The sequence below is a fragment of the Pelodiscus sinensis genome, chromosome 1, assembly GCF_052426305.1.
Source record: "Pelodiscus sinensis isolate ZL-2025 chromosome 1, ASM5242630v1, whole genome shotgun sequence".
NCBI lineage: Eukaryota > Metazoa > Chordata > Testudines > Trionychidae > Pelodiscus > Pelodiscus sinensis.
Genome location: NC_143052.1, coordinates 81,831,947 through 81,844,548, shown reverse-complemented (window position 1 = coordinate 81,844,548; position 12,602 = coordinate 81,831,947). Strand labels below are relative to the sequence as shown.

General features: G+C 43.6%; 1 protein-coding gene across 2 annotated transcripts in view; it reads right to left on the bottom strand.

Annotated features, from left to right (window-relative positions):
• Window positions 1-6,699, bottom strand: part of NUDT4 (nudix hydrolase 4) — a 39,663-nt gene extending 32,964 nt beyond the window's left edge. The window contains exon 1 of one of the 2 annotated variants that reach the window (XM_075933171.2): window positions 6,281-6,699. In XM_075933171.2, coding sequence (XP_075789286.1) covers window positions 6,281-6,379 — 99 coding nt within the window. In that variant the 5' untranslated portion in view covers window positions 6,380-6,699. The remainder of the gene's footprint in view (window positions 1-6,280) is intronic. The other variant, XM_075933181.2, reaches the window with a different exon arrangement.
• Between the last annotated feature and the right edge of the window lie 5,903 nt (window positions 6,700-12,602).

Below are 12,602 nucleotides of genomic sequence, written 5' to 3'. Positions count from 1 at the left end.
ATGGCTCCATCAAAAGTCTTTAGGTACAAAAAAACCAAAACTTAACAGGTCAAATTGGCCAAATGTCAATATAATAGAGGGCTACAAAACTGGGACCATCCTCTGTCAAGCCAGCACTAACAAAAAATTTCACTGAATTAACAAAAGTTTTGGAATGTACTAAGGATGTGAAGGACTAGTTGATTATCTTATAAGCAAATGCATTTTGGGTAGTCAACAAGCTTGTCAACTAGTCGCTCTCCCTCCCCTTTGCTGTCCATCAGAAAGAGGCAGCGGGGGGGGGGAGGGGGGAGAGAAGAAGAGAGTGCTTCAAAGCAGCAGCACCATGTGGAGCCTGGGGCCAGACCACCACTTTGAAACACTGAGTGCAACACTGCCACTTTGAAACACTGCGGGAAGCCTGAGTCTGGGCTCCCATGGCAACATTTCAAAGCAGCAGAGCTGCTCAGAGTCCAGGTTCTGCAGGGAGTCCCCAGCTGATCCCAGGCTCCAAGTGGCGCTTTTGCCTTTAAAGTGTAGCAACAGCCCTAGGGCTGTTGCTACACTTCAAAGGCCGACATGCCCTATCAACTAGTCGCAGCAAAATGCATCGACTATTCGATTAGTCAAATATCCACAATTTAACATCTGTAGAATGTACCTGTGATCAAATTCTACTATAACAGTTAAGGGAGAAGAATATGTTCCAGTCAAAAGCCATGTCCCCCAGATTTAGGTACTTCTATAGTCCCCGAAGCACATGTTTCAAACACTCAGTTAGGACTTGTATTTATTGTGGCAAATGGCACTTAAAAAAAGAGTTAAGATAGTGCGGGGGGGGGGGGGGGTTCATAAATGAAGTTAACATGACATCTTGATGAGACAAGGTAGGTGAGGCAGTATTTTTTATTGGACCTTGTCTTGCTAATATCTGAGACCAACATGGATGCAACAAACACTGCATATGATATGAAGATGTCAGCTATTTTGAAAACATTCTCCTCTAATCAAGACAGGGCATGTGGCCATGTTTTCTAGGCAAAAGAATGCATTTTAACATGTATTAGTTAAAATCTTAGCGTACAGAAGACATTTGTTTTTTTAAACAGTTTAGCGGAGGTAAACCCTAGCTCAATCAGCTAATGTGTTAACACTACTACTTTCCCCCTGCCCCACTGCACAAATAGCTTAAGTTACTGCCATCTGCAGGGATGCAATATGGGTAGAACTAGTTTCTCAAATGCACAGGAGCCAGGCAGATTTTTACATCAAAGCTAACTACTTGGAAAGCTCATTCAATCCAGGCCTACAAAGAAGAGGATGTGATCCTACTAACAAGGAGACATTCTTTTAAACAACTCAGAGGTGAAATCAGACAGGAGATAATTTTATTTTATTAAGTCCCCCACAAAAAAGAACAGAGATGCAGAAATTAATAAGGAACAAGGAGCTACAATATAAGAGGAGACAAATACTGTATTTATGTACATACTAGCAGCTTCTTGGATGGGGAGATTCAAATGCTATTATATTATGATATAATAAGCAATATTGTCACCTACATAATGAATTAATGCTCAACAAAACTAAGTTGAAGTAGATAACCTGTGAATCTTCCTATATACTTCTAGTTTTGGGAGTTTGTCAGCACTGAATATAGGTACATAATAGATTTCATTTACAAGCTAACTGCACCACATTTTAAAAGTATACACTCTCAGTGTGTCTTGAGCACTATCATGCATTAACTTTTTTGGTAAATGCCGATACAGCTGAATCCTAATTACAGCAGCCAAATGTTTGGAATTTACTGCAGCACTTGACAAGCTCCATTTCAATCAAAAGCAAACTGGGGAGACTAATAGAAAGTGTCCCTGAAAATACTTGGCAAAGTAACATGAACAAGTGATGAATGTATACCAGAAGCCTAAGAAGAGGTCCGAGGACCACAAAGAATCTAATGAAATTATAAGAATGTTACTGCTTTTTAATACTTTTTATTAAGGTTACATAATGATGTGGTTTGTGAGACTTAGCATTAACAAATGACTAACTGTTTAAGAGAGAGTTGTCTAGGTTGAAAGGTATGAGAGAGAGGAGGATATGCCTACATTTCAATTAAAGACCCACAGTTGGCTCTGGTCAGCTAACTGCAGCTCCTCTGCTACACAATTAAACAGCCCCTTAAGCCAAGAAAGTCAATTGACACAGGCTAGCTATAAGCATTTAAGCACTGTGTAGACATACCCTTGTAGATTCCTAGACCAACTTTAACTAAAAATCAGCTATTAGGAAAAAAGGTAAATCACCCTCAGCAGCCACTATTCAAGTTTTCCTAAGCAGAGCTGGCAGGAGGGGGCCAGGGCTGGGTGTTGATGTGTAAGTAGCAGACATGAATTTAGCATCAGACTTGGGTTTTGCCTCAGAAGTAGGGGTGTGAACAATTAACTTATTCAGGAGCAGCTCTCTGCCCACCACAGGCAGAGAGCTGCTCCAGCCCCATGGGGCTGCCAGCCCACATGCGCTGGAAGCCACAGCCCAGGGAGGAGGGGAATTTGCCAGCTCCCAGACCATGTGGGCTTCTGGACTGGGATTCGGCAGCACATCTCTACTTAGAAGATTCCTCAGGTTTAATTAGATCTGAAGATTAGGGTGATGAAAGTTGGACTTCAGCCTACACCCATGAAAGCAGGTGCAGTTGGCTAGTCAGCGGAACTAGAAGCCTAGGCTACTCACTGTTAAGTATTGGGCAACAAGCAGGATTTGACACCAGCCTTGTACCTCAAGTTAGCTTGCTCCCAATAAAAGTACTTCAAGTTTGCAAAGATTAGTGTGGACTTTTGTAATGTAAGGTCTCAAATGTTAGTAATCTGCAAAAACTGCATGCAGAGCATTTATACTAATTTTCAGGGATGCAGTAGATACCCTCAAGTTAATAGTCAATTAAGTTACATATAAAAGTCTACCACAGACAGCAATAACGGCTACACCAGAATTTTCAATGACTGAAACACTGGATAGAGGCCAAGACTCCCTGGACCAGAATTACCAACCTTTCTGCAAAAAGTACTAATTGTGCCAAGAGATAATACAATTGCACATATAAGGCAGAAGGAATGCCCCAAAGGCAATACTCTGGGCTTGGTGATGCAGTCTTGCAGAGGACAAGCTGTAGTCAGGCCAGAATGCTAAGCGTGCACAAACAATTTTCTTTACATTAAGGCAGAAAGGGAAAGAGTGGAGTTGGGACTATAGCTAAGAAAAAGCTACAGGCCTTCTTGGCTCTACTGGTCTCTGACTCCTATACAGAATACCACTAACTTCTCCACCTAAATACATGGCAAATCCCACACTTGCTTTGAGAAACGCTGCCCTGTGCAATAATCAGCAAAGTGGGTTGTGGGCTAATGGAAAAGCTGCTAGGTGGCCCACGGTGCTCTCTTTACCTAAAGTGGGGTGGAGAACCTTTTTGGGATCAGGGCCACTGATCCACAGAACTATCAGTCAGGCAGGGGCTGAAGTGCCAGCGCAGGCTCCCTGTTCTGGGGGTGGGGAGGAGCCCTGAGCCCTGGGGTGCAAGATCCAGGCAAGCCAAGGACCACCTCTGGCCCCTGACCTAAAGGGTATGTAGACATGGAGCCTCACTGCTCCCATTACTCTGGTTCAGTTTCCAGCCAAGGGGAGCCATAGGAAGCAGTGTGCTGCTTTCTGCAACTGGAAACTGAACTAGAGTGAATGGGAGCCACGAGGTTCCATGGGTTACACACCCTTTAGGTAAACAAAAGTGGACCGGGCCAATGGCGCACTTTGAAAGTGCATTATACCAGTGTTTATCAGTGGCAGAACAATCCCATTGGGTTAAGGATGGGACTACAGCTACATTGGTGGTGCTGGCATTGAGTCCTGATACTCTGGCCAACTTATATTACTTTTAATTTATCCCTCCAGATATTGCAGGCTTGCCTCCTGCCAGACTTCAAGAGTTTCTCCTGAGGTGAACTGCTTGAAAAGGCACAATAGTAGATTCAGAGGAAGATAAAATGCAACAATGCAACAAGCTTCAGGGGGTAGCCATGCTTGTAACTAGAAAAACTTAAAATAGTCCAGTAGCACCTTAAAGGCTAACAAAACATGCAGATCTTGGTATGAACTTTTGTGGGCAAAACCCACTTCTTCAGATGACACTGTCTGCAACAAGCTGTTTTTCAATTGTGGACCCTGTTCAAACAGATCTGAAACTGCCAAGTTCTTATTTGATCACTCTTTGCATACTTATACATGAAATAAGTAAATGCAGCACAAGACAGGAAGCTCCAACTCATTAGGTGTAGGCATCTAACAGACTCTGGCACCAGAGCATGTATGCTCATCTGTCAATGAGAAGAAAAAGCTGGACAAAACAGATGTTCAGGCACCAAGAAAGGCAAAGACCAACAGTTCCTGAGTACTGAGGCAGGCATCCCAATCTGAGAAAAAAAACTGCAAAAGCATTGGTGTGCCAGAATACCAGAGGTGCTGCCGAGATCCAGAGAAAAGATGGTGCAATAACCAGTGAGACATGGGGTTTGTCTACACTTACAATGCCACTGTAGCAGTTAGTAAAGATGCCATCAGTGAGAGAAAGCAATAGTACTTTCTACACTGGGAGTTTGACTGGTGCATCACTCAGGAGTATGCATTTTCCACATCCTTGAGTGAGGTTATACTGACAGAAGTTTGTTGTGTAGACTACGCCATCATCTCCTGCTGGTGCTCCTTTGCAGAACATGGTATAGGAGGAATTGAACGCATTATCAAGAAGCTAGCAATGTCTCTCCAGCTTCTGAGACCTCAAGGATAAGTACTCTGGTAAGAAACTTGAGCTCTCACATTGAGGGGCTATGGCCCAGGAATACAAAACCTGTAAAATGATATCTCTAGAAAAAGATTTCTTCCCATAAGCAGATCAGGAAGAAAAAACATCCAAACAAACCACGGGTCTTAAAAATTCCTGGTACATACATTTCATGACCATTTCAGTTATTTACAAATATTAACTCAAGTTTCTAGTGTTCATATGCCAAATTCCAGGTAACATCTACCAATCAAAACCTCAAAGTTCTTAAATGACTGCCAGTATAATTGACCTTGATTAGGGATAAAGAAATGTGTTGTCTCCTGCATTGGATACAAGACCTCACTCATACCTATATTTACCATTTCAACTTTCCTCGAAAACTGAATGTACAGAGAAAAAAGGTCTATATACAATATTTTTAAACTGTAAAGTGTCTTTCTTAAAACTGTGCTTAAAAACTCAAATATTATTTTGACAAGAAAAAGCCAAGAGAACTATGCAAATTCACTAATACAGCACAATTAGGTTTATTCCAAGTTCATCCTAACCCTATGTCACAAATATGCCTCATCTTCAATACACTCTGTTAGACTACAAGTCCCTCAAGTATTTGGTAAAAAAATCAAATCATGAATATTCACTTGAGAAAAATCAGCATTTAGAAAATTACTAGAAGCCAACTTCAGCACCAAAACTGCTGTACAGACAAGTCATAGTTCTAAGCAGCCTACAAACTAAAAAGACAATAGATTCCGAGAGCCCGTTTTCGCCCATTATAACGATTCTGGTTATAAATCAGCGCTGGTGCCGCCTATCTGTCAGTACTCCGCTTTGCACGCCGGGTTTGTTGATTGTAAAATGGTGACAGTCCTCGATCTCTCAGTGCCCCCTCAATAATGAAGTTGAAACATAGCAAAGAAAGTAATCGGAGTCATTTTTCGTTGTATTACACTTCGGAAGAGAGATCTGTTCAGCTGAGGGAGCCCTATGGGTGCGTAACTGGAAAGAGACGCCAGGCAGGGCAATGCGCACAGGTTACGCCGAGACGCCTCTCTTGCCACATGCGCTGACTCAGTTTCGAACAGACAGCGGCTCACCCTACAAAAGCCGAAAGGTCCGAGGACCCCCCGCCGCCACCGTGCTGCTTTGCACATTGAGCGGGACCCTCGCCGTCGGAAACCCGGAGCCGGCCGCTTCCCCCGTGCTCGCCAGGGCGGAGCGCATCGCTGTGACCGGCGCCCCGGCCCGCAAAGCGAGCCGCTCGGGCCTTAGGCCAGCCTGGGAGGGACGGCGTCTCGCACCCAGCCACGCGGCTGCTGCTGCGCGGCCCCGAGCGAGAGAAGGGGAAGGGAGCGGGACGCCCCCGGCACAAAGGGCCCGGCGAGGCTGCGGCGCGCGGAGCCGGTTGCGGCTCCCCCGCCCCACACACACGTGCCCAGCCCCTCAGTGCCCTGCGCGGCTCACCTCGTCCTCCCGCTCGCTGCGGAAGCACAGACACGCCGCCCGCTTCTTGAAGCCCTCCCGGTCGTAGGTCCGCGTCTGGTTCGGCTTCAGCTTCATCATAGAGGCGGGGGGAGGGGGCCCGGCCGCCGCCCGCCTGACACGGCCCCGGCGCGCCCGCCTGACACGGCCCCGCTCCGCCCGGCACCGGCCAAGCTGCGCTCGGTCCCGCCGGGGAAGCGGCTCTTACAGGAGCGAAGCGCCGCCGCGGCCGCCGCCTGCCAGGGAACCGCGCCGCGCCATGGAGCCCGCCCGTCCCCCGCCCAGCGGCTCCGCCGCCTCCCTGCGCTGCCCGGCCCCGAGCGCCGCGGCGGCCGCCCCTGCGCCCACTATTTAACTGTAACGCACATTCCTGCGCCCGCACGGCCCCCCGCGCGCCGCCGCCTCCCCGCCGCACTGCGCAGGCGCGCTTGGCCCGGCGAGGGAAGGGGCGGGGGAGCGAGCGAGCGAGCGAGGGAGGGCTTGAGGGTGGGGCTGGCGAGGCAGCTGAAGGGGCGGGGTGAGGTAAGCGGAGCGGGAGCAGAGGGGCGGGGCGTTGCGTTGCGTTGAACTGGGTGAGTGGCTGCTGAAGGAGGCCGGTAGGTTGCTGGATGGGCTGTAAGTGCGGAGCAGTGTCCGAGGCACTGATGGAGCTGGCCCCTCTGCTCATTCCCCCCCTTGAGCCTGGTCTGCTTACAGGGTTAGCGGTAGCATACGTGCTGGGACGCTGCCCTCCTCCTGGGCGTGAAGCCATTACTGTCACGTACAGGGTTTACAGCTTGGTTTAGTGCAGTGTTTTCCAAACTTTTCGGCATCATGCCTCTTTTTGATTTTTGAAACCCCCCCCCCCCAACAACAAAACTTGTTGAGCAAAAAAAAAAGTACCTGACCGGGGCAGCAAAACTTGATGGGGGGAAGCTGGGTTGCCTCTTCTCCCCCCCCTTCGTAGAATTTATTCATGCCCCCCAGCTTGGGAACCCATGGTTTAGTGGCTCTCAGCACCCTTCGGCTAGGGCTGACAAGAGATGGGTGATGGGAGCAGGTTCTGGCACAGGGATGGGGTGGAGGCTAGTGTCTTCAGTGCCACCAAGGTCCTAGGGCATGATTTAAGGGCTTATCTATGCAAGGTTTTTCCATTTATATTAGTCATTCAACTGCTATACTGGTAGATTTCCCCCAAATGAACATGCTTATATGGGAATACAAATCACTTTTTTAGGCAAAGACTGGTCTACAGTAGGAAATTGTCAGTATAATTGTTGCTCACAGGGGTGAAAAATCCACACCTGAGTGATGCAGATAAACTGGCCTACTCTGGGGCATAGATAGCACTAGATAAATAGGAATGAAGCACTAATATGGTGCAGCTGCAGCATTTTAAGTATAGACAAGCTATTAACTGAAATCCTTTCCAAAATGATAAACTAAACTGGAAAAAGTCACTCGACTTAAGTTATGTTTACACTAGCACTTTTGTCAGTGGGGGTGTGAAAAAAATCCTCCTGATCAACAAAAGTTTCCCTGACAAAAGTGCAGGTATGACAGAGTTATGTCAGGTGGAAATTCTATCCTGCCACTATTGCTGTTTCTGCAGAGAGCTTTTTCCTGCTGCCATAGAGTGGCTACACAGGAGACCTTACAGTTTCACAGCTGTAGCTGTGCTGCTGTAATGTTTGTAGTGTAAACATACTCTTTTTCTGGAATAGTATGTTCAGAGAGGGAGATATACCAGTCAAACCACAGAACTTTACATTCACTCCCTAACCCATATGCCAGGATAACTTTCCTATGTAGACAAGTCCTAAATCAATTTGAAATGTGATTTTAGTTAAACTGGGGCAAGTTTTGGTTGTACACCAACCTCAGTTGTTACAGTTCTGTAAACTCACAGAAATATGCCATTGGTTGTAACTAAGGCCTGATTTACTTTGGTTAGTAATGGCTCTTACTAGGCTTCCAGATATCTCCCATTCAAGCTTATTTGGAGCAGACTGAAGCACTTAAGATGTCCACTGTACATGTTTAATTTCTTACCAATTCTGGGTGATGCTGTTACTGCAAGGACCATGTCAAAATGGACATGATTGCCATTTATATTACTATGACCTAGTCAAAGTTCAGTTGATATGAGGTAAATCCATCACTGCCTGAACCAAGGATGTTCTTTATAGTAACCAGACATCTGTTAAAACAGGGGCTTCCCACACATTTATGTAATATTATTATTAGGATTTGGCCTTACAGCTGCATTCTTCTGAGCCAAAGAAGATCACAAGGCCCAAGATGAAGCATATGAGAACTCAGAACAAAAATTATTGATCAAGGCAATCTGGCTAGGGACTGAATTTGCAGAGGAAATCAGGCAATCTATATTCACTGTCTTCAGTAAATATTGAAAACCTTCATCTTTGAAAAAAAATCACCATAAGAATTTTACATTCACTATACAGTGACTCCACCTTGTACTTCATAATCTCCAAAAGCAAATACATAAAAACTCACCCAAAACAGAGATTTTTGCCCACAAAAGGGAAAGGAACTACAAACTGCATGAAATCCAGGTAGTACAATAATATTATATTATTATTGGTTTTATTTGGAATGTGTTTAGATATTACCAACTGGGGCAGTACAGGATGAAGCTCTCTAGTCCAGTACTGTGAGGACCTGAATGATGCTAAACAGAGAATTTGCTGAACCATGGGAGCTCAATATTGCCTAGTAACATTACCAACATTTTCACTGTTTATTGGGCTCTTAGAAGACATTTAGGATAAATTAGAGCTAAATAACGGCACAGAACACTGAGAACCAGGACTAGTGGCTGTAAACAAACTTTATGGGACCACAGGAAACTTGCCAGACCTATGACAGCCAGATGTCTGGCTAACTAAAATCATGCCGGACCACAGATGTTACTGGATCATAGAATGCTGGTCTAGAGAGATTCAACCTGTAGTTAGTATATAAAACCCTAAAATAGATAGCTTGAGTCTTAGTTCTACTTCAGCCAGTTTATATCACTCAGTGCAACATCGCTGGATAGACGTGCCCTTAGTTGAGAACCACTGCGTAGTGGCAGGGAACGAAGAGGAAAACAACCTATTACTACTATTAGTTACCATCTTGCCTCAAGTGGCAGAAATTTATGCTAGGAATCGAAAGGTCCAAACCCTGCTGATTACCTTAGTTTGGTATCAATATTTGTGTTTTTTTGTGATCAAATTTGTGTTTTTTCAGTTTGTTTTCTAAGAAAGTTAGGAAAGAACACCCAAGGTAAACAAACAAAACATTAACATTAAGTTTGAGAAGTCAAACCCTCAAAAGTTGAAAAATATCAGCATTAAGGTTGCTTGTGCTGCATACACTATGATTCAGTATTTAATTATATGATTGCATGTTATTTTTTGCACATTCAGTACGCAGGAAGGACTACTCTGGGTATGAATCAGGAATGTGTAGTGAATAAGATTGTTGGCTATAATATCGCTGTATCATTTGTTGTAAAAGTTGATGAATGCAACAGATTTCCTATGGGAATACCAGTCTTAACCACATGAGCCAAAATTTTCAGTTAGCCACTAAGTGTGTGTTCCTCATTTTTGAGTGTCAAGCATCAAATGTTTGAGGCCAGATTTGCTGAAACTGACCACTCACAACAGTACCTGATGTCAATGGAAGCTGTATTTTGAGCATATAATGTACTATTAAATTGGCAAGTACTCTGGAAAATCCGAGCCTTGGATGTTTGAAGCTGCGTATCCAAGTGTAGTTCATACTTTTGACAATTTTGTCCTCAATCTCTCTGCCTCCATTCTCTCACTATAAAAAGGTGCAGCTGGGTGTTAATACTACCTCATCTTACAGGAGTATTGTGAAGATAATTTTATAAATATTTATAAAAAACTTAGATACAGTAGTGCAGTGGTTCTCAAAGTATGGTCCGTGAACCACTAGTGGTCTATGACTGTCTTGCAGGTGTGCCATGCGCTTAGAGTTCAGCCCTTCCTCCCAACCCCTCAGAGGGGAGCATGAGCATGTCCTGGTGCTCTAACCCCACACCTCCATGCCTAGTTGGAGTGCCAGCACTGGCTTCCCATGGGTGGAAGAAGGGAGCCCCAACCCTTGTGGGCCAGATTTGGTTCGCAGGGTAGGAATTGGCTCCATGCACTGCCGCTTCCCCATCCCCCAGATTGGGGAATGGCAGCACAGGAAACCGCTCACCTGGAGGCAGCTTTCCCCACTGCTCCCATTGGCTGGAATCTTGGCCCAATGGGAGCAACAGGGGGCAGTACCTGGGAGCTGCCCAGATGCTGCGTTGCTATCCACCTCACACATACATGCACCATGCTGAGGTTCTCAAAGTATGATCCGTGTTTTTTGTGTTTTCTTAGAAGCCTCAGTTCCCAGAGGCATGTGATTAGGCTTTCATTTAACATTTTCTAACCCTCCTGCTTGTGGACAAACGGTTGAAAATGTGTCCTATCGTAAAAACTCAAAAAACCAGAAGGGAAATAAGAAAACTTTTTTTTTTAATTGAATAATTTGGGGGAGCCTGACTCAGGATTTTTTAACATCTGGGGTAATCAATACTATGGGTCTAGTTTTAAATGTCAAGACTGATGTGGCTTCCATTATATATTTTGTAATCTTTAAATATTTTTTAAAAGTTACAAGTTTTCACCATTTTATGTTGTAATTGTAAAAAGGCCATGTTATTTAGAATTACATATCTATATAAATGTTAGAATTTCAAACCAGCAGCAATATTGTGGAATATTTTAAAAAGAAATAGAGTAAATAATAGTTATGCATTTTAATACCATGCATTCACAGTATCTGTCACATGTAAATCAACTTAGTAATGATTACTGATTCATATACCCTGTTAATGATACCCTGGTATTCATATGATGGTCCATTAGGAACCTATACAGTATACTTTTTGAAAGAGCTGCTCTGGTATTAGGTCAAAGGTTCATTTCACTGTGATAGTAATGATTCAAAATCATCTTTTTAAAAACATGTTTCTCTATTTGGAGCATATACAATAGCACTAATGATTGTAATGTAAAGTTGGAGACCTTGAATTCAAATTTCTATTGAACAGTTTGCACAATGTTATGTATAATAACGATGTAAAAAAGGTTAACAAAGCCTTGGTAATGAAACAAAAATAGTTCTCCAACTAGTTTTAGCTAAAATCTCGAGTGAAGCAAAGTTTACCTTGGTGTGACTATGAGCAAACTTTTTCTTCCTTGAGATTGAAGAAATAGTTTAAAAATTTACAGATGTAGCTTTTTTGATTTCCTTGACCTACATTTATTGCCCAGATTAGAAACTGCAGAGTTTAATAACTGCGTTCTGGGAATTGATACTAGCAAAATATATTTTGCACTCATATAGTTTATTATAGTTAATAAAAATAAGACATTTGTGTTGGAGGTGCTTTAGTCATTTATTTGCCATTTATTCTGAAAACAGAGAAAACCCAACTTTGTCCTCAAATCAGTGAGTCAATCCAATTTGTGCTAATTAGAGCTTATTGTTTTTAATTGTCTTCATTCTAAATCACCATTTGTTCCTTCATGATTATAACCTTTTTTGGTATGATATCAATTAGATTGCCAAGGAAATGCTGTAGCTGAAAGGCAAACAACCTCTTTGGAGTATGCTATCTGCCAGTGGTTCCCAGCCTTTTTGAGCATACGGACCCCTTTTCAGTCTATAAAAATTTTATGGACTCCCAAACAATATAGTTGTTTTCAAACATTCCATTACTTAATAATCATTTGAAATGCATAATAGTTCATGTTATCTAAACAAATATAGTAGTATTGAGAGATAATACAGCATGTCCACATAGAAATTTAACAACTTTCAACAAGTGAAGAAGAAAAAATTATTTATTTATTCCCACATTATAAGAACTAGGGGGTCACCAAATGAAATTCGTAGGTAGCAGATTTAAAACAAACAAAAGGAAATGTTTCTTCACTCAGCGCACAGTCAAACTCTGGAACTCCTTGCCAGAGGATGTGGTGAAGGCTAGAACTTTAACAGGGTTCAAAAAAGAGCTTGATAGATTCATGGAGGTTAGGTTCATCAATGGCTATTAGCCAGGATGGGTAGGAATGGTGTCCCTAGCCTCTGTTTCTCTGTAAATGGGTGATAGGGGAGGGATCATGTGTGGATTACCTGTTGTGATCCCTCTCTCTGGTGCATCTGGTATTGGCCACTGTCAGAAGACAGGATACTGGGCTAGATGGACCACTGGTCTGACCCCGTATGGCCGTTCTTATGTAAC